This window comes from Procambarus clarkii, chromosome 73 (assembly GCF_040958095.1).
Source record: "Procambarus clarkii isolate CNS0578487 chromosome 73, FALCON_Pclarkii_2.0, whole genome shotgun sequence".
NCBI lineage: Eukaryota > Metazoa > Arthropoda > Malacostraca > Decapoda > Cambaridae > Procambarus > Procambarus clarkii.
Window position 1 is genome coordinate 29104038 of NC_091222.1, and position 24049 is coordinate 29128086.

A 24049-nucleotide genomic window follows, 5' to 3' on the forward strand; every position below is an offset into this window, starting at 1 on the left:
CACGCTGGACTTATGATCCTGTGGTCCTGGGTTCGATCCCAGGCGCCGGCGAGAAACAATAGGCAGAGATTCTTTGACCCTATGCCCCTGTTACCCAGCAGTAAAATAGGTACCTGGGTGTTAGTAAGCTGTCACGGGCTGCTTCCTGGGGGTGGAGGCCTGGTCGAGGACCGGGCCGCGGGGACACTAAAGCCCCGAAATCATTTCAAGATAACCTCAAGATAGATGTTTGGGAAGGGAGTTTTCAGGGGAAAGCCTCAAGCCATTATGACTATATATCACCAAGAAGGGGGTCAGGATATGGATTTGTGATGGGACGGGGGGAAAGGAATGGTGCCCAACCACTTGTGGACGGTCGGGGATTGAACGCCGACCTGCTAGATGTATGGGGTGTTAAGGAGGGTCCTGGAGAGCCAGCAGTTATGGGTTGTTCTTGCCAGGTTGTACCAGTGCTTGCAAGCAACACCATACTGAAGGTAACAGCCAGCGTGCTCACACACCATTAACGCCACTCAGCTAAAAACCTGGATGGTTATCTTGAGGATATCTTGAGATGATTTCGGGGCTTTTAGTGTCCCCGCGGCCCGGTCCTCGACCAGGCCTCCACCCCCAGGAAGCAGCCCGTGACAGCTGACTAACACCCAGGTACCTATTTTACTGCTAGGTAACAGGGGCATTCAGGGTGAAAGAAACTTTGCCCATTTTTTCTGCCTCGTGCGGGAATCGAACCCGCGCCACAGAATTACGAGCCCTGCGCGCTATCCACCAGGCTACGAGGCCCCTGGATAATCACCTGTTATTTACTTGTGGCTTAATATCAAGCCCTCGGCTCCCTGGTGCCGGGGGCAGCCAATCATGCGCCCGGGGCAGCCAATAATACGCGAATCATGCGCCGGGGGCAGCCAATCATGCGCCGGGGGCCAGGAAATCATGCGGGGATTATGCGCAGGGGGCAGCCAATCATGTGGGGATCATGCGCTGGGGGCAGCCAATCATGCGGGGATGATACGCCCGGGCCAACCAATCATGCGGGGATTATGCGCCGGGGGCAGCCAATCATGCGGGGATCATGCGCCGGGGCAGCCAATCATGCGGGGATTATGCGCCGGGGCCAGCCAATCATGCGAGGATGATACGCCCGGGGCAGCCAATCATGCGGGGATCATGCGAACGAGAAACACAAATGTAAAAAATAATACAGAAATGTAAAAAAGTCAAAAGTAAAGGCTATTTCTATCCTCCAAGCAGTGTCGTAGCCTCACGTCTCTGCACCTACCCTACCCTGACAGAGGCCTGACAGCTGAATGGACAGTGCTCTGGATTCGTAGTCCTGAGGTCCCGGGTTCGATCCCCGGTGGAGGCGGAAACAAATGTGGAGAGTTTCTGTCACTCTGATGCCCCCTGTTCACCTAGCAGTAAATAGGTACCTGGGAGTCAGACAGCTGCTACGGGCTGCTTCCTGGGGGTGGAGGCCGGGTCGAGGACCGGGCCGCGGGGACGCTACTCCCCGAAATCAACTTTCTAGATTTTTTTTATCTTTAATATAACATGTATGATCCACACACAGCGGTCTCTACACGACACATTAACATGTATGATCCACACACAGCCGTCTCTACACGACACATTAACATGTATGATCCACACACAGCCGTCTCTACACGACACATTAACATGTATGATCCACACACAGCCGTCTCTACACGACACATTAACATGTATGATTCCCACGTGTCTCTATTAGCCATCACTCGCCCCCTTAAATGCCCCGCGCGCCACTTAAAACATATAATGGCAGTAAATAATATCTTCTACATTTAGTAGCAGAGCTTAATGGCACAAATGAATAATTTGTAGACCAGACCACACACTAGAAGGTGAAGGGACGACGACGTTTCGGTCCGTCCTGGACCATTCTCAAGTCGATTGTTAACAAGGCTAGTTGACCACTGAGAATGACTCGTTACTACACTTGTTCCTTACCTTCCAGTCAATCGTCTTAGCATGATGACTGAGAGGTACTTAGTAATATTATTATTATTATTAACTTTATTGACAAACTTAATTACAGTTTTGCCTAATTTGAGGATTTCAATTAAGTCTTGTTAAAGTGAGGATAATGCTGGTATTCACTGTCACGCAGGACAGAGGGTCATACATAAGACAATAGGTCTAAACTGTAGCCTGAAGCACACACACACACACACACACACATATATATATATATATATATATATATATATATATATATATATATATATATATATATATATATATATATATATATATATATATATATATATATATAGGTTACAATCAATGTTTTAATGTATGGATAATGTATATTAGTAATAACTTAACCCATGGTGCTAATTTATTACTTATGTAAGTGACTTGAGTACAAAATTGATTACTTATGTACTTAAGTAATAATTTATTACTAAAAAAATAAAAAAGATATTACTTATGTACTTAAGTAATATTACTTATGTACTTATTATAAGTAATAAATTACATAATTTATTACTTATCTAAGTTGAAATAACTTACGTTGTTACAAGACAGTAAGGGCCTGATCAACCAGGCTGTGACTCATACGTCAGGCTGCGAGCAGCCGCGTCCAACAGCCTGGTTGATCAGTCCAGCAACCAGGAGGCCTTGTCGACGACCGGGCCGCGGGGACGCTAAGACCCGGAAGCACCTCAAGGTAGGTAGGGTGTCTCCTGCTAGAACTTGCCCGCCTTCAGCGCCCTAGCAGAAGTAAGTGTGCTGTTCTAAAACCATTCAACGTGATTACCTTTGACATGTTGTTGTTGTTAAAGATTCGCTACCTGGAACAACGTTCCAAGTAGCACGGGCTATGGTGAGCCCGTAAAAACCTTTGACAACTCCTTTAGGTCAGCACTACTGGAATCCTTGTATTGGTTACCGCTATCTTTATATAAGCGCATGTGTGGCTGTCTATCCAAGGATGGAGGCCAGATGCTTGTGGCTAGCCTCTCACGAATGTGCAGGGTGAACACTTTGAGGCACGGGACGGACATAGGCTGGTTCGGGTTGGTCCTATTGGTCTTAAGAGCGGGTTTGGCTCAATAGTGTGGGCCTCACCACACATAATCGGTGAAAAGTGGCTGTCATGCCCATCCTGTGGGTGGTAGTGGCCCCTATACCCATCCTGTGAGCGGCAGTGGCCCCTATACCCATCCTGTGAGCGGCAGTGGACCCCATACCCATCCTGTGAGCACCACTGGCCCCCATACCCATCCTGTGAGCGGTAGTGGACCCCCATACCCATCCTGTGAGCGGCAGTGGACCCCATACCCATCCTGTGAGCGGCAGTGGCCCCCATACCCATCCTGTGAGCGGCAGTGGACCCCATACCCATCCTGTGAGCGGCAGTGGACCCCATACCCATCCTGTGAGCGGCAGTGGCCCCCATACCCATCCTGTGAGCGGCAGTGGACCCCATACCCATCCTGTGAGCGGCAGTGGCCCCCATACCCATCCTGTGAGCGGCAGTGGACCCCATACCCATCCTGTGAGCACCACTGGCCCCCATACCCATCCTGTGAGCGGTAGTGGACCCCCATACCCATCCTGTGAGCGGCAGTGGACCCCATACCCATCCTGTGAGCGGCAGTGGCCCCCATACCCATCCTGTGAGCGGTAGTGGCCCCCATACCCATCCTGTGAGTACCAGTGGCCCCCATACCCATCCTGTGAGTACCAGTGGCCCCATACCCATCCTGTGAGTACCAGTGGCCCCATACCCATCCTGTGAGTACCAGTGGCCCCATACCCATCCTGTGAGTACCAGTGGCCCCATACCCATCCTGTGAGTACCAGTGGCCCCCATACCCATCCTGTGAGTACCAGTGACCCCATACCCATCCTGTGAGTACCAGTGGCCCCCATACCCATCCTGTGAGTACCAGTGGCCCCCATACCCATCCTGTGAGTACCAGTGCCCCCCATACCCATCCTGTGAGTACCAGTGGCCCCCATACCCATCCTGTGAGCGGCAGTGGCCCCCATACCCATCCTGTGAGCGGCAGTGGCCCCCATACCCATCCTGTGAGCGGCAGTGGCCCCCATACCCATCCTGTGAGTACCAGTGGCCCCCATACCCATCCTGTGAGTACCAGTGGCCCCCATACCCATCCTGTGAGTACCAGTGGCCCCCATACCCATCCTGTGAGTACCAGTGGCCCCCATACCCATCCTGTGAGCGGCAGTGGCCCCCATACCCATCCTGTGAGTACCAGTGGCCCCCATACCCATCCTGTGAGTACCAGTGGCCCCCATACCCATCCTGTGAGTACCAGTGGCCCCCATACCCATCCTGTGAGTACCAGTGCCCCCCATACCCATCCTGTGAGTACCAGTGGCCCCCATACCCATCCTGTGAGCGGCAGTGGCCCCCATACCCATCCTGTGAGTACCAGTGGTCCCCATACCCATCCTGTGAGTACCAGTGGCCCCATACCCATCCTGTGAGTACCAGTGGCCCCCATACCCATCCTGTGAGTACCAGTGGCCCCCATACCCATCCTGTGAGTACCAGTGGCCCCCATAACCATCCTGTGAGTACCAGTGGCCCCATACCCATCCTGTGAGTACCAGTGGCCCCATACCCATCCTGTGAGTACCAGTGACCCCATACCCATCCTGTGAGTACCAGTGCCCCCATACCCATCCTGTGAGTACCAGTGGCCCCCATACCCATCCTGTGAGTACCAGTGGCCCCCATACCCATCCTGTGAGTACCAGTGCCCCCATACCCATCCTGTGAGTACCAGTGGCCCCCATACCCATCCTGTGAGTACCAGTGGCCCCCATACCCATCCTGTGAGTACCAGTGGCCCCCATACCCATCCTGTGAGCGTCAGTGGCCCCCATACCCATCCTGTGAGCGTCAGTGGTCCCCATACCCATCCTGTGAGTACCAGTGGCCCCCATACCCATCCTGTGAGTACCAGTGCCCCCATACCCATCCTGTGAACCGTAGTTTAAAAGATAAACAATATTGTAGACTCGGAAACTTGAACCCCAAAATTACATCAACAATTTACTCTCAGTTTTGTCCGCTAATTTTCAGACTCTTCAAAAAGAGCTGTAAAAATACTTTCAGACTCGGACACATTTTCATGCTTTCAGACATATTTTTATTGTGAATACAGGTGATAGAGGAGCTAGAGGAGCCCCTCTAATGGCCTAAGGCGCGGCGGGACTGCTTCCGTCGCCTCCTTGGCCGGTGGCTCTATACTACCTACCTCTGCAGCCTCTTCAGGAGAGGCGAGGGGGTGAGAGGAGGAGGAGGGTGAAGAGGAGAAGCGGAGTTTTTATCAAAGTAACCCGACCTGCGGGCCACACCCACCGTGTTGGGGATGGCCCGGCGGGTGAGGGCCAGGCGGGTGAGAGCCAGGCGGGTGAGAGCCAGGCGGGTGAGAGCCAGGCGGGTGAGAGCCAGGCGGGTGAGAGCCAGGCGGGTGAGAGCCAGGCGGGTGAGGGCCAGGCGGGTGAGGGCCAGGCGGGTGAGGGCCAGGCGGGTGAGAGCCAGGTGACGCCTCACCCAACATGCGACGCCTCACCCAACATGCGACGCCTCACCAAACAAGCGACGCCTCACCCAACATGCGACGCCTCACCCAACATGCGACGCCTCACCCAACATGCGACGCCTCACCCAACATGCGACGCCTCACCCAACATGCGACGCCTCACCCAACATGCGACGCCTCACCTAACATGCGACGCCTCACCCAACATGCGACGCCTCACCCATCATGCGACGCCTCACCCAACAGGCGACGCCTCACCCATCATGCGACGCCTCACCCAACAAGCGACGCCTCACCCAACAAGGTAGCAGGGTAGCAGGTCCACGGAACAGTGCACATTACATATTCAAGACCCTGGCGTAGCGGCTGGCATCATAAACTGTAAATACACTCACGCAAACCAATTTGCAAATGCGTAAGTGTTGGCATACTTCCTCTATCATACGCCCAGCGTCTATCATACGCCCAGCGTCTATCATACACCCAGCGTCTATCATACGCCCAGCGTCTATCATACACCCAGCGTCTATCATACACCCAGCGTCTATCATACACCCAGCGTCTATCATACACCCAGCGTCTATCATACGCCCAGCGTCTATCATACGCCCAGCGTCTATCATACGCCCAGCGTCTATCATACACCCAGCGTTTATCATACGCCCAGCGTCTATCATACACCCAGCGTCTATCATACGCCCAGCGTCTATCATACGCCCAGCGTCTATCATACGCCCACCGTTGCTCGGCTACCCACCAACACGCACGTCTCTTCACAAAAATATATATGGTTTCTTGCCATATAATGGATAAGGGAGGGGAATTATGAGGGGAAAGTGCCAACTCACTACGACTATATAGCACTGGGAAGGGGTCAGGATAAGGATTTGTGATGGGACGGCGGGAAGGAATGGTGCCCAATCACTTTGACATTCGGGGATTGAACGCCGACCCGTGTTGTTAATGATCAGAACGTATTAAATAGTATACAAAATCAATAACCCAATTTGGACACATGGCTGCTTCTTTGGCCACATGTATTCTAAACATGTGTCACTATATTAAATAGTGTTTTTCTGTGTTCATGACACTGTGAGGTTTATGGCCTGATGGATGACCTCATTAAGTATGTATATATATATATATATATATATATATATATATATATATATATATATATATATATATATATATATATATATATATATATATATATATATATATATTTTGTTCAGTGAGAAACCACAAGGTCTCCTCTGAATACTTTTTATTTTCTTCTCCGAGGCTATGGGTCCCTACATTGGCACCAGAGGTGGTACCCTCACAAACTTATATATATATATATATATATATATATATATATATATATATATATATATATATATATATATATATATATATATATATATATATATATATATATATATATATATATATATATATATATATATATGACAATGTCAGACCACGGAGGAAAATGAAACAGGAATTTCCTTAAGTACTTTCGTATATTAAATACATCTTCAGAAGGAATGATTGATTCCTTCTGAAGATGTATTTAATATACGAAAGTACTTAAGGAAATTCCTGTTTCATTTTCCTCCGTGGTCTGACATTGTCACATTCTTAATCACGTGTTTATTTTCGTGATATACACACACACACACACACATATATATATATATATATATATATATATATATATATATATATATATATATATATATATATATATATATATATATATATATACTTCAGGTGGGGGCTGGTGCACCTTTACAGTACTCTGGAGCAAGTTAAGCAAGGACCACTCCGAGGCCTCCTACCGTGTTCTCCAGCGCCGCATAAATCAAGCCAATGGACCCAAGCGAGCGGCACTATTCCCTAATTACGTACTAAACTGTCTGCCATTTTCTGGCAACTAAATAACTGAATTTTGAGACAAGTTGAGGAACAGGTTAGCGTTGCTTGGGGTCTCCAGGGCCCAGATTCACGAAGCAGTTACGCAAGCACTTACGAACGTGTACATCTTTCCTCAATCTTTGACAGCTTTGGTTACATTTATTAAACAGTTTACAAGCATGAAAACTTGCCAATCAACTGTTGTTATTGTTATAAACAGCTTCCTGGTGCTTCGGAGCTCATTAACTGTTTAATAATTGTAAACAAAGCCGCCAAAGATTGAGAAAAGATGTACACGTTCGTAAGTGCTTGCGTAACTGCTTCGTGAATCTGGCCGCAGGTTCGTAACTGCTTCGTGAATCTGGCCCCAGGTTCGTAAGTGTTTTCGTGAATCTGGCCTCAGGAGCTAAACATTTTAGGACTTTCCAGGAGGATGAAGACAAGTTAATCCTTAGGCGAGATGTGTGTTTACACGGTCGAGCAATAGCTCTTTGGCCCCGACTTTTATTCCTCTGGTCAGTTAATGCAAATGAGTTTCATTTAGCATGTTGCTTTCAAACCGGTCGGGAGAAGGTCGGCCGAGCGGACAGCACGCTGGACTTGTGATCCTGTGGTCCTGGGTTCGATCCCTGGCGCCGGCGAGAAACAATGGGCAGAGTTTATTTCACCCTATGCCCCTGTTACCTAGCAGTAAAATAGGTACCTGGGTGTTAGTCAGCTGTCACGGGCTGCTTCCTGGGGGTGGAGGCCTGGTCGAGGACCGGGCCGCGGGGACACTAAAGCCCCGAAATCATCTCAAGAATCTCAAGATAACCACCTAGTTGTGCTTGCAGGGGTTGAGCTCTGGTTCTTTGGTCCCGAATTGTTCCATGTAGGTTTAGCACAACTAGCTGGTTGGCTGGGGACTGTTGCAAACACTATTCTGAAAGGCTCGATACCCCGATACCCATGGGTGTTTTTATGTTACAAGGAAAGTGGGTGCTGCTGACGATATTCTAAATGCCAACAGTGAAAGGCTCGGGCTATGCCTACCGTGTACGCTCTCACAGTATATACCATTAAAAACTGTGTTGAGGTCGCTTAAGGGCGATCAAATTAGAGTCTAAGTTTTGGTGTGTGGCGAGAAACAACGAGGCTGGGCGAGGGAGAGGCATAGTTATCATTCCTGACATCATCAGCGGGTCCAGGGACGCTAATGGTCACCTCCCTCACCACCACCCTTCCCTAGACACACACACACACACACGCACACACACGGGACAGTGTGAGAGAACGGGACAGTTGAGAGGCGGGACCAAAGAGCAAAGCTCAACTCCTGTAAGCACAACTAGGTGAGTAAACACACACACACACACACACACACACACACACACACACACACACACACATTACTTGATTAGGCAGAGATGTGGTGGAGACTGACTCCATACACAGTTTCAAGTGTAGATATGATAGAGCCCAGTAGCCTCAGGAACCTGTACACCTGTTGATTGACAGTTGAGAGGCGGGACCAAAGAGCCAGAGCTCAACCCCCACAAGCACAATTAGGTGAATACACACACACACACACACAAAAGACAGTTAACTTATGTACAGATTCCCGAGTCTATTGGCCACTATAATTTCTACGAGGAAAGGCTAAAGGACCTGAACCTCACGTCCCAGGAAAACAGAAGGAAGAGTAAGGGGGAGACATGATAACCACCTACAAAATTCTCAGGGGAATTGACAGGGTGGACAAAGAAAAACTCTTCAGCACGGGTGGACCACGAACAAAGGGACACAGGTGGAAACTTAGTACCCAGATGAGCCACAGACACATTAGAAATATTTTTTTCAGTGTCTGAGTAGTTAATAACGAGAATGCATTAGGCAGAGATGTGGTGGAGGCTGACTCCATACACAGTTTCAAATGTAGAAATTATAGTGCCCAATAGACCCGAGAGACTCTGCCCACCTAACAGCAGAATAATAACTCACCCCACACACTTTCAGTTGGGAAAGCTACCAAATATAGATACCGTTCTAAAAAGATGAACCCAGCGGGTTTTCTTCCTATTGGGGAGTGTTGTACATGCCGCTATGGCGGTGTGTCCACTCACAGGATGAGTGGCTCTGCCCAATACTGTCACTATGGTGTGTTCACTCACAGGATGAGTGGCTCTGCCCAACAAACGCTTGTCAGCGTAAAATTTCAATAACTAGACTATCAGTTATCATTAACTGAAAGTAATAACTATCGCAATATAAAATATGATTAGCTTTAGTCATAATATATTCAGTAATATATTGCCCGCTCTCTCAAATTGTACATAGCATTTAACAACTGTGGAATTACTAAACAAGCTATCGTGGGATTACTTAACAAGCTATCGTGGAATTACTTAACAAGCTATCGTGGGATTACTTAACAAGCTATCGTGGAATTACTTAACAAGCTATCGTGGGATTACTTAACAAGCTATCGTGGAATTACTTAACAAGCTATCGTGGGATTACTTAACAAGCTATCGTGGAATTACTTAACAAGCTATCGTGGGATTACTTAACAAGCTATCGTGCAGTTACTTTACAAACTATCGTAGGATTACTTAACAAAATACCGTAAAAGTCATTACTAAGCATAAAAATGCCACATTCTCAATTTTACTTAAAATTGTATGAAATTTGAGCGAGCGTTCAGCATTACCTTTGAACATAAACGGTGACGAGCTAAAACACACTTGTTGAAAAGAGGAAGAAATATCGTAAAACCAACCAAGTAATTATGCCAAAGCTGCCGGAGCTTGCAATTAACTGAAGCCATTATTTTTACTCTGGGCCCCAAACCTGCTGAATTATTTCTTCTCGTCACGACTAGCACGCCACCGCTGTTCATGTTCCACCAGTGCCTGCCGACCCCCCCCCCCCCCCAGGGCCTGCCGACCCCCCCCCCCAGTGCCACCAGCCACCAAGTGCCTGCTGCAGGCGGTGGCCCTACCATCCTGTCTCCTCAGACCTTCTGTACTTCACTTTACACCTTCTCTTCAAGTACCACAACATCGCCGCCCCTTCCTCTAGCACCACCACCGCCACCCCCTCTTCTAGCACCGCCACCCCCCTCTTCTAGCACCGCCACCCCCTCTTCTAGCACCGCCACCGCCCCCTCATCAAACAGAGCCACCACCACCAGCCCTAAATCCAGCACCACCACCACCGCCTCCCTTACCTAGCCCCTACCCTCCACCTCCCCTAGCACCACCTTAACCCCCTCATCTACCACCAAGAGAGAGGGGGTTGACGCCCCCTGGTGAAACGAAGAGGGGGCAGAGACCGGTGTTAAAAACACGAGGACAGTTCCACTTTCCGATGGGTTCATCAGTACTAAACGTCGGGCATAACGGGGTTAAGTGGGGGTGGCGTCACTTGTGCTCTAACGGGATGCTACGGCCATCCGCCTCCTTATAACGAACTGCTCGGCAAACTCCTCCTATTTTGAACCATTTCGTGTGCTAAGTGGGCGACGTTATTGCTCACTGGGCATGAATTAATACACAAACTACCATCGTTCATGACTCCAGTGAAGCAGTAAACGATGCCTATTCCCGGATAGGCCTAAAAATTCCCACACAAATCACTGGCTGGTGTCCGAGAGGAGGTACCCCCGTGTATGCGGCCCACCAGCGGCCGGGGAAGCAGAGATGTGCTGTGGTGACTCACGGGTGATGTGCTGGAGATCACACACCTGCTCACATCCCTCCCAGCAGCCCTCCACGGCACTAGTAAACACGGCTCTTCATCACACAAAGGCACTCTCTGGTCACAGGGGGGAGGGGGGGGGGGGGTGTAGGGCAGGCGCGGGCACCCCACACTCTCTACATGTCTGGTGGTCTCTTCTCTCACCTTCCTCACCTCCTTCTCTCACTTACCTCACCTTCTCTCACCTACCTCACCTTCTCTCACCTACCTCTCCTTCTCTCACCTACCTCACCTTCTCTCACCTACCTCACCTTCTCTCACCTACCTCACCTTCTCTCACCTACCTCACCTTCTCTCATCTCCTTCTCTCACCTTCCTCACCTTCTCTCACCTACCTCACCTTCTCTCACCTACCTCACCTTCTCTCATCTCCTTCTCTCACCTACCTCACCTTCTCTCACCTACCTCACCTTCTCTCATCTCCTTCTCTCACCTACCTCACCTTCTCTCATCTCCTTCTCTCACCTACCTCACCTTCTCTCACCTACCTCACCTTCTCTCATCTCCTTCTCTCACCTACCTCACCTTCTCTCATCTCCTTCTCTCACCTACCTCACCTTCTCTCACCTACCTCACCTTCTCTCACCTCTCTCACCTTCTCTCACCTACCTCACCTTCTCTCACCTCCCCCACCTTCTCTTATCTCTTTCTCTCACCTACCTCACCTTCTCTCACCTCCTTCTCTCGCCTTCCTCACCTCTATCACCTTCTCTCATCTCCTCTCACCTTCCTCACATTCTCTCACCTCCTTCTCTCACCTTCTCTCACCTCCCTCACCTTCTCTCACCTTCCTCACCAGCTCCTCCTCCTCCTAGCTAGTAATTGAAGTGACCACGAGCACCATTCTACATATATTGACATTAAAGCCAATTAGAAAAGTAGAAATCGATATTATTGAATTTGGACAAACCGGAATAGTTTTTGTACTGATGTTGCAAAGAAAAATGAACTTAATCTATCTTTCCTAGGCCTAATATAGTCCATATATGTGCTATACTAGGCCTTAGAATATTTAAGTTTAAGTATTTCAATGGGACATGGGTACTGCCTCGCCAAGAAGGCGAGGCAGCGACATCCCTCAGTGACTCTCAAGAATACTGACATACTTCCAAGAAGTCTTCCACATGCGCGAGTGGGACACGAACAAGGGGACACAGGTGGAAACTGAGTACCCAGATGAGCCACAAAGACGTTACAAAGAACTTTTTCAGTGTCAGAGTAGTTAATAGGTAGAATGCATTAGGCAGTGATGTGGTGGAGGCTGACTCCATACACAGTTTCAAGTGTAGATATGATAGAGCCCAGTAGGCTCAGGAACCTGTACACCAGTTGACTGACAGTTGAGAGGCGGGACCAAAGAGCCAGAGCTCAACCCCCACAAGCACAACTAGGTGAGTACATGGATACTTCACCACGCTTATATATTTCTTAACTTGATATCACTGGCATTTGTCACTTCTGATTAATAGCACTAAAATATGTCCCGATGAGCGAGTTAATTGGGCAGCGTCACTCATCCTGTGAGTGACCATATTACCATAGTCATAGTTTTAGGCAGCGTCACTCATCCTGTGAGTGACCATATTACCATAGTCATAGTTTTAGGCAGCGTCACTCATCTTATGAGTGACCATATTACCATACTCATAGTTTTAGGCAGCGTCACTCATCCTGTGAGTGACCATATTACCATAGTCATAGTTTTAGGCAGCGTCACTCATCCTGTGAGTGACCATATTACCATAGTCATAGTTTTAGGCAGCGTCACTCATCCTGTGAGTGACCATATTACCATAGTCATAGTTTTAGGCAGCGTCACTCATCCTGTGAGTGACCATATTACCATAGTCATAGTTTTAGGCAGCGTCACTCATCCTGTGAGTGACCATATTACCATACTCATAGTTTTAGGCAGCGTCACTCATCCTATGAGTGACCATATTGTCATAACAGCATGAACAACACCCCCCCCCCCCCCCGAAATAAGAAAACCCACCGGATTGTTCATCTGTTACTTATACCCAGACGTAGCTGAGACTCACTTAACTGTATCAAGTGAACAGTTCATCATTCACAAAGATTAACATTTACTGTCTGTCACGAGAACCTCGAACGCCAAAACTCTCACTAGAAACAACTGGTTGCAGTTCTTATACCATGTCGTAGCTCAGTCGATTAAGGCAGCGTCTGGGATGCTCTCGGACGTAGGTTCGAGTCCTCGTCACGGCCTTTGTGGATTTGTTTGAATGAAAGTACTGAATGTAGATCAACAGAAACTTGATCACCTTTCCTGTCACAGACGTTTTTATTACTTCTAAGCTGCATCACTTATGAACCCATCCCGTTTCATGGGAGAGCCGGTCGACCGAGCGGACAGCACGCTGGACTTGTGATCCTGTGGTCCTAGGTTCGATCCCAGGGGCCGGCGAGAAACAATGGGCAGATTTTCTTTCACTCTATGCCCCTGTTACCTAGCAATAAAATAGGTACCTGGGAGTTAGTCAGCTGTCACGGGCTGCTTCCTGGGGGTGGAGGCCTGGTCGAGGACCGGGCCGCGGGGACACTAAAGCCCCGAAATCATCTCAAGATACACTCAAGATCCCTGCCCTTGTGTGGCAGTGCACAGTAGAAAGTTGTTTTCACATATCCCTACATTAAAACATTGATTGTAACCATGATATATATGTGCTTCAGCCTACAGTTTAGACCTATTGTCTTATGTATGACCCTCTGTCCTGCGTGACAGTGAATACCAGCATTATCCTCACTATAATAAGACAAAATCCTCAGATTAGGCAAAATTGTAATTAATTTTGTCAATAAAGATGTTAAAAATAATAATTTATTTCAGCAACTATCACTCAGTTTTCTGTATTTTGTCTAAGAATTTGTATAGTGGTTCTTAAGTCAGTGCAAATCACTGTTCCTCTTGTGCTTCCTTTAAGGGTTCTTATGTCACGATAATGACAGTGTCACTGTCATTATCGTGACAGTGACAGTGTCACTGCATTGTAGGTGGCTTCAAATTGTGTTTTTTCTTCATTTTCATTTGGAAAGTCATCATTCGTAATTACAGTGTACGTTACTCCAGCCCTGCCATTAGTTGGATTAGCAGATCCATCAGTGTAGATTTGATCTAATTCGTTTCCTGTGTATTAACTCCCTCAAGATACATATGTTTAAGTTTCTTGTGGTAACAGTTTGGCTTTTTCGTTGTCATCTATTATTATAATCTTACATGGTCCTTCCTCCCAAGGAGTTGACAGTCCTATCTTGAGGTTATCTTAAGATGATTTCGGGGCTTTTTAGTGTCCCCGCGGCCCGGTCCTCGACCAGGCCTCCACCCCCAGGAAGCAGCCCGTGACATCTGACTAACACCCAGGTACCTATTTCACTGCTAGGTAACAGGGGCATAGGGTGAGAGAAACTCTGCCCATTGTTTCTCGCCGGCGCCTGGGATCGAACCCAGGAACACAAGTCCAGCGTGCTGTCCGCTCGGCCGACCGGCTTCCTACACGGCCGTCCTACAGGCAAGATCTCGCGGGCTTCCTCAGCTGGTGTTCTTAAAGGTACGATACTGATTGGTCGAACCAATTGGGCTGAATGTTGTCTACGTCAACGTACGGTTAACGTACCAATGTAACGTACGGTTATGTTACGTTGTTGGGTAGATTAGATACAGTGTTTAGCGAGTTTTATATTTATTTAGTCCTACCTTGAAGCTACCTTGAGGTGCTTCCGGGGCTCAGTGTCCCCGCGGCCCGGTCGTCGACCAGGCCAGGTCCTGGATACAGCAGTGTCGTAGATGTTGAGACGGAGCTTGGAGCAGAGCAGAGAGCTGAGTGAGGCCAGAGTCGCGGAGCTCTATGTGGGAGAGCAATTCAATTCAATTTCTTTATTATGCACCCCATACCCATCCCGTGGGCGGTGGTGTAAAGGATTACAGAGGCACATAATCGGTTCAGGAACTGAACCCTCTAGTTCATTTAGCTAAGCAAATAACGTTGTAGCTGGATGCGGTCCTAGTCTGCTGCCTGTTCTGTGTCGAAGCTGTAGCGTCTTGGAGACGATTACAACTGCCTTCGCCGAGTACTACATTCTTGACTGGAAATTGTACCTGTTTCCACCATATAATAATATTTGCTAGGTAACATCATTGTTTTGAGGGGCTCAGGAAATGTTAACAGTAAGTATTAACAGTAAATGTTAACAGTAAATGTTAACAGTATTCAGTTCCTGAACCCTGTTTATCACCAGGATTAATTTCTTGTGGTTGTTTCAGTGTTATAGTTTATTAGACCCCAAGAATGATTACCATGGCATCATTTTTCTTCGCTTTCAAGACTTTCTATATCGCTTGAGAAGTGCACAAGACAGCATAGTCTGTGATGAATGGTTCATATTATTTACTTACAATCTTAAGGACGGCTAATGATCGCTCCAGGACATAGCTCTCAAGGCCCTAGAGGCGACATATGCATATGCTAAGGTCGACAGAGTTCTATACTACTAGACTCCGGCTTGGTTCGAAGATATGTTTGGTTGGCATTCACCATATCCTTGTCCTTGCAGCACTTACTACTCTAACACTTAATACAAGTATCTCTGGCAGTTGCCCTACCAGCTGACGTAGACTTGACTACATGTAACGTAGTGTCCCAAGAACTATTGACACACTTTGCGTCACTAATCGAGCAAGAAAACATCGCGGAAATCAGATATAACACCATCAATGGTGTTCAAGAAATATGTATTTCTTTCATAATACTGCAGCACATGACTGTAAAACTGCCGCCCAGTTGGGTGGGTGTGGAGCAAGACTATTAACTGTGTAACTGATTCACCGTAGATGTAAACTGCCTATATATAGACTGTTAAGGCCGCGTCTTGAACCAATTATGACAAAAAGACCATCATATATAATACATATTTTATAATATATATATTATATGCTAAGAAATTGTGTAACAAGCTTCACAAGACTCACTTGCTTAGCTAAATGAACTATGGGGTCAGTCCTGAACCCATTATGTGCCTCTGTAATTCTTTCCACCACCACCCACGGGATGGGTAAGAGGTCCACCACCACCCACGGGATGGGTAAGAGGTCCACCACCGCCACCCACGGGATGGGTAAGAGGTCCACCACCGCCCACGGGATGGGTAAGAGGTCCACCACCACCCACGGGATGGGTAAGAGGTCCACCACCGCCACCCACGGGATGGGTAAGAGGTCCACCACCGCCCACGGGATGGGTAAGAGGTCCACCACCACCACCCACGGGATGGGTAAGAGGTCCACCACCGCCCACGGGATGGGTAAGAGGTCCACCACCACCCACGGGATGGGTAAGAGGTCCACCACCACCCACGGGATGGGTAAGAGGTCCACCACCGCCCACGGGATGGGTAAGAGGTCCACCACCACCCACGGGATGGGTAAGAGGTCCACCACCGCCACCCACGGGATGGGTAAGAGGTCCACCACCGCCCACGGGATGGGTAAGAGGTCCACCACCACCCACGGGATGGGTAAGAGGTCCACCACCGTCACCCACGGGATGGGTAAGGGGTCCACCACCACCACCCACGGGATGGGTAAGAGGTCCACCACCGTCACCCACGGGATGGGTAAGGGGTCCACCACCACCACCCACGGGATGGGTAAGAGGTCCACCACCGCCCACGGGATGGGTAAGAGGTCCACCACCGCCCACGGGATGGGTATGGAGCACGCCCCTGCCTGCAGGATAGGCATGGGGTTGTATAATAAATGACTACACTAATCTGGTCTTGATAAAATTACAAGGCAGAGCCGTCATCCCAAACAAGCTTCACCATAAACTTACAGGTTCCCGTTTCCTCTTCCATGCAAAAAAAGTATTTATCAAGTGCTTTTGCAAAATCTAACTTTGTCCACGAGACAGAGAAGAAACTGTATATATGCTGGTTAGCACGGTATATGTTTGGCCACGTCTGTGGTAGAATAATAATAATAACAAAACTGGTAGTCAGCGAGTTATGATTTTCAGAGATTGTAAAATTTAACAACCAAAATGGCTACCAACTATTGTACCAGGGGTGGCAGGGGGTGGCAGGGGGTGGCGGTGAAGGGGGTGGTGATAGACAGGCCACCACCAAGGTGAGGGAGCACTGAAGGTGTATCGAACTGCCACTATTGGGAGCGAGTAATCCATATGAGCGTGGCTGTCATTCCCCGAGGCTGAGGTAAGGCGATCACTTCGGCATTAGCGCCACCCGTACCCACCACTACTACCACCACTGACGGGGACACATCACACAGCCGGGGGTAGAGGACACATCAGACAAGAAGAGATACATGACACATCACACAGGTGTACAATCCTCTTGCCTGCCACGACACAATGATACGAAGCAACCTGTTATATTTTCCATCAACAATCACGAATATGACTCGTCATACACAGTGTGCGAAAGCAATATTTACTATATTATACTCCTTAAGGGCGACAAATTAACATCTTAAAGTTTCCCTCAAGATGCTGTTTATCTCTGTATGATAATCTCTCTCTTATCATGTTTAAGCTTCCACACTCTCCTGCTTGATGGGGTTCTGGGAGTTCTTCTACTCCCCAAGCCCGGCCCGAGGCCAGGCTTGACTTGTGAGAGCTTGGTCCACCAGGCTGTAGCTTGGAGCAGCCCGCAGGCCCACATACCCACCACATGTCCCTAGGAACAAGCGTCAAGATACAATCCTCTGACAGTCAAAACATTTGTACTCGCTTAGTTGCATGTGCGGGGGACGAGCTCAAGCTCATGGGTCCCGCCTCTCAGCTGTTAACCAACTGCCATTGTAACGCGCGTGCGCGCGCACACACACACACACACACACACACACACACACACACACACACACACACACACACACACACACACACAAACACACAAACACACATACACACATACACACACACACACACACACACACACACACACACACACACACACACACACACACACACACACACACACACACACACACACACAGGTCCCGTGGGACAGCACCAGCCACACACACGCACGCAGACCCGCGCTAGGATTATTACCCAGAACATCCCCAAATTTTGACTGATTAGATATGCCACTAAACTCCCCAGGCGAGGCGCTGAGCGTGTTGGGGCCGTGTCAGCCGGCCATGCAATGTCAACCCAAACATGCGCACACACCAATTGAATGGAATATTTATTTGGAACACTACACGTGGTTGGAGACAGGTGGCGGCCACCCCTTCCACTCTCTAGAGAAGTTCCTTCCCACCGCCCCGTCCCAGCTCCTTATCCTGGCCCCTTCCAAGTGTATTATAGTCGTAATGGCTTGACGATTTCTCCTTTCCTTCCTCTTAAGTCACGTACACAAGTTTCTCATTGTTTTAAGTAAACTTGGACTTGTTTAACCAAAGGATTTGGTAAGCTGGGGACGACGATTGAGGACATGAAGATGGAGGTACTAGGATCTTAGATAGTGAGAAATAGAATGGGGGAGCCTGGCCAGAACTAGGGTGAGACACCCTAGCCAGAACTAGGGTGAGGGATCCCTAGCCAGAACTAGGGTGAGGGACCCTAGCCAGAACTAGGGTGAGACACCCTAGCCAGGACTAGGGTGAGGGACCCCTAGCCAGAACTAGGGTGAGGGACCCTAGCCAGAACTAGGGTGAGACACCCTAGCCAGAACTAGGGTGAGGGACCCTAGGGTGCAAAGGGTCAGCAGGGAGCCGGGAAGGAGCAGTTGCCGCGTCGTGCAAAATATCAAGGATTAGAAGGAAGATAATGACCGAGATAATACCGAGAGAGAGAGTTGGAAAATCACTAAATAACCAAGTCTCGCACGATAATTATGACAGATAATGCAAATTACAGAGTCCAACAGCCTTGTTTCCCAGCGGTCGTCGGCCGGTGCTCCTCGCAACATTGCCAGCTCATTTGCTTTGCCTCACAAGTGATTGATTTTTTGCGCGCGTAGATGTTCAAGGTGCAATTTCTGATGCAGTTTTATCTTCATTAATGAAAAATGGTGGTTTAGGTAATATTGCGGAGGTCAAGTGAACATGATGGGGTAATTAGTGGGTATGGAGCCGGACACTGTGGCATCATTGTGTGTAGTGGGTCGAGGTGTAGTGGGGCGAGGTGTAGTGGGTCGAGGTGTAGTGGCTGGCGGGGCTGTTGTACGGCAGTGGTGACTTTTATGTGAGGTGTGCACACAGCCACAGCACCACCACAGGTACTCACACAGCCACAGCACCACCACAGGTACTCACACAGCCACAGCAGCACCACAGGTACTCACACAGCCCAGCACCACCACCACAGGTACTCACACAGCCACAGCACCACCACCACAGGTACTCACACAGCCACAGCACCACCACCACAGGTACTCACACAGCCACAGCACCACCACCACAGGTACTCACACAGCCACAGCACCACCACCACAGGTACTCACACAGCCACAGCACCACCACCACAGGTACTCACACAGCCACAGCACCACCACCACAGGTACTCACACAGCCACAGCAGCACCACAGGTACTCACACAGCCACAGCACCACCACAGGTACTCACACAGCCACAGCACCACCACCACAGGTACTCACACAGTCACAGCACCACCACCACAGGTACTCACACAGCCACAGCACCACCACAGGTACTCACACAGCCACAGCACCACCACCACAGGTACTCACACAGCCACAGCACCACCACCACAGGTACTCACACAGTCACAGCACCACCACCACAGGTACTCACACAGCCACAGCACCACCACCACAGGTACTCACACAGCCACACCACCACCACAGGTACTCACACAGCCACAGCACCACCACCACAGGTACTCACACAGCCACAGCACCACCACCACAGGTACTCACACAGCCACAGCACCACCACCACAGGTACTCACACAGCCACAGCACCACCACCACAGGTACTCACACAGCCACACCACCACCACAGGTACTCACACAGCCACAGCACCACCACCACAGGTACTCACACAGCCACAGCACCACCACCACAGGTTCTCACACAGCCACAGCAGCACCACAGGTACTCACACAGCCACAGCACCACCACAGGTACTCACACAGCCACAGCACCACCACCACAGGTACTCACACAGCCACAGCACCACCACCACAGGTACTCACACAGCCACAGCACCACCACCACAGGTACTCACACAGCCACACCACCACCACAGGTACTCACACAGCCACAGCACCACCACCACAGGTACTCACACAGCCACAGCACCACCACCACAGGTTCTCACACAGCCACAGCAGCACCACAGGTACTCACACAGCCACAGCAGCACCACAGGTACTCACACAGCCACAGCACCACCACAGGTACTCACACAGCCACAGCACCACCACCACAGGTACTCACACAGTCACAGCACCACCACAGGTACTCACACAGTCACAGCACCACAGACGAGGACCGGAGCCCACCTTACCTGGGGGGGGGGGGGGGGTGAGAGAGGAAGCACTCCGTTACCACACAACAATTATGCACCATCACCTGTGAATTACAAAAGCCCTAAATCCCAAGGAAACTAATAACCAATAATTAGGACAATACCGAGGCGCTGAGGTAATCTTATACCCAACATTTCATAGAGATTACAGCAGAACATTTGATACAGGTTACAGGAGAACATTTGATACAGGTTACAGGAGAACATTTGATACAGGTTACAGCAGAACATTTGATACAGGTTACAGCAGAACATTTGATACAGGTTACAGCAGAACATTTGATACAGGTTACAGCAGAACATTTGATACAGGTTACAGGAGAACATTTGATACAGGTTACAGCAGAACATTTGATACAGGTCACAGGAGAACATTTGATACAGGTTACAGCAGAACATTTGATACAGGTTACAGGAGAACATTTGATACAGGTTACAGGAGAACATTTGATACAGGTTACAGCAGAACATTTGATACAGGTTACAGGAGAACATTTGATACAGGTTACAGCAGAACATTTGATACAGGTTACAGGAGAACATTTGATACAGGTTACAGCAGAACATTTGATACAGGTTACAGCAGAACATTTGATACAGGTTACAGCAGAACCTTGGCTATTGGAGTCAGCTGTCCAATAGCGACGTCAGTCAGACCCTCAGCCTTAAAGCATGTAAGCCATGCAACCCGTTCTCGCACTTGCTTACAGTCAATATTGGCTTATTTAATAAGTGGATATGTGACATACTAATTGATTGTGAATATTTTAGTGCACCTTGAAAAGCTTCATAGAAAACACCGACCTCACCTAACCTTCTTAGTATGTTAAGATAAGCATTTTATTGCTTCGTAATTACAGTTATTACTTAACCTATTATAGGTATAGGTTAAGTAATAATTGTAATTACGAAGCAGTAAGATGCTTATCTTAACATACTAAGAAGGTTAGGTAAGGTCGGTGTTTTCTATGAAGCTTTTCAAGGTAAACTAGTATGTTTAGTATGTCACATATGCACGTATTTAATAAGTCAATATTGACTATACGAAAGTGCGAGAACGGGTTGCTCCTCCCACCGTTGACCCCAGCGAACAGTGGCTGTTCCTTCACCTGTTTAACGCCAACAGTTGTCTGTGACCCTCACACGCCAAGTTATAACGCTGCAAGACTAACAAGAAACTCTAGGTACAAGCGTAAACAGAGAACGACTTTCAACACCCCACAAAAACAGAGACAAAACTATCAGTAATGCCTGTGAAAATCCACAGTTTCCAGACACAGACAATATATTCATTTCCTCTTTGTTCCAACATGCAATAATTATTAATTTTATGCCCCACATAACAACAGAATTGGCTCTAATGTGTGACCGTTGATTTCCTGGTGCGGCCTCATACAGGGTTCAACTCCCTTCACTGTGAAATAGAGGGTTCAGTTCCTGAACCAATTATGTGCCTCTGGAACCCTTTACACCACCGCCCACGGGATGGGTATGAGGTGCAGAATAAAGAAATTGAATTTAGCTTCTCACTCACGTTACCGCCTATGGTTAAAGCGAATAAAGTTTGCAAAAAAAAAGTCCCTGTTGTGGAAAGTCTTTAGGTTCTCGATCACGTTACCGCCTATGGTTAAAGCCATTAAAGTTTGCAAAAAAAATAGTCCCTGTTGTGGAAAGTCTTATGTATAAATAGAATCTTGAAAAAAAGCTCTCATATTTGTCAAGAGTGTCTGCGTGCTTCGCTACGATCGACGGAGCGGATCTTTGACTACTGACTATCATTAGACTACTTAACACGTTATTTGTGAGGCTATCCTCAACTGTTTATGTTCCTTGCACTTCACACGCACTCGCTATCCTACATGTACTTGTTCCACGCATTCGCTATCCTACATGTACTTGCTCCACGCACTCGCTATCCTACATGTACTTGCTCCACGCACTCGCTATCCTACACGTACTTGCTCCACGCACTCGCTATCCTACATGTACTTCACACGCACTCGCTATCCTACATGTACTTGCTCCACGCACTCGCTATCCTACATGTACTTGCTCCACGCACTCGCTATCCTACATGTACTTCACACGCACTCGCTATCCTACATGTACTTGCTCCACGCACTCGCTATCCTACATGTACTTCACACGCACTCGCTATCCTACATGTACTTGCTCCACGCACTCGCTATCCTACATGTACTTCACACGCACTCGCTATCCTGCATGTACTTCACACGCACTCGCTATCCTACATGTACTTCACACGCACTCGCTATCCTACACGTACTTGCTCCACGCACTCGCTATCCTACACGTACTTGCTTGTATTCACCTAGTGCTTGTATTCACCTAGTGCTTGTATTCACCAAGTGCTTGTATTCACCTAGTGCTTGTATTCACCAAGTGCTTGTATTCACCTAGTGCTTGTATTCACCAAGTGCTTGTATTCACCTAGTGCTTGTATTCACCAAGTGCTTGTATTCACCTAGTGCTTGTATTCACCAAGTGCTTGTATTCACCTAGTGCTTGTATTCACCAAGTGCTTGTATTCACCTAGTGCTTGTATTCACCAAGTGCTTGTATTCACCTAGTGCTTGTATTCACCAAGTGCTTGTATTCACCTAGTGCTTGTATTCACCAAGTGCTTGTATTCACCTAGTGCTTGTATTCACCAAGTGCTTGTATTCACCTAGTGCTTGTATTCACCAAGTGCTTGTATTCACCTAGTGCTTGTATTCACCAAGTGCTTGTATTCACCTAGTGCTTGTATTCACCTAGTGCTTGTATTCACCTAGTGCTTGTATTCACCTAGTGCTTGTATTCACCTAGTGCTTGTATTCACCTAGTGCTTGTATTCACCAAGTGCTTGTATTCACCTAGTGCTTGTATTCACCAAGTGCTTGTATTCACCTAGTGCTTGTATTCACCAAGTGCTTGTATTCACCTAGTGCTTGTATTCACCTAGTGCTTGTATTCACCTAGTGCTTGTATTCACCTAGTGCTTGTATTCACCTAGTGCTTGTATTCACCTAGTGCTTGTATTCACCAAGTGCTTGTATTCACCTAGTGCTTGTATTCAGCTATGTCATTCAGTTCTGATGTCTGCCTGACGGCACTCTGTCACAAGCTTGGCGTTGTTCATCGCTAAGATACTGAGGCCTGCGTGCCTCAGTACCCATCCTCATTACCTTGCAATTATTAAGGTTGAACTCCAGGAGTCACTTGTTAGACAAGCTTCACGGGTTGTCTAATTCTTCCATAAGTTTAGTGCAGGCGCCCTCGGAGAGAGAGAGCAAGAGCGAAAGAGAGAACGA

At 48.4% G+C, this 24049-nt stretch overlaps 1 protein-coding gene across 1 annotated transcript in view; it reads left to right on the plus strand.

Moving 5' to 3' along the window:
- Window positions 1-21487, plus strand: part of LOC123774110 (ice nucleation protein-like) — a 37706-nt gene extending 16219 nt beyond the window's left edge. The window contains exon 2 of the mRNA XM_069312892.1: window positions 20904-21487. Within this exon, the coding sequence (XP_069168993.1) occupies window positions 20904-21487 (584 nt within the window). The remainder of the gene's footprint in view (window positions 1-20903) is intronic.
- Window positions 21488-24049: the final 2562 nt, after the last annotated feature.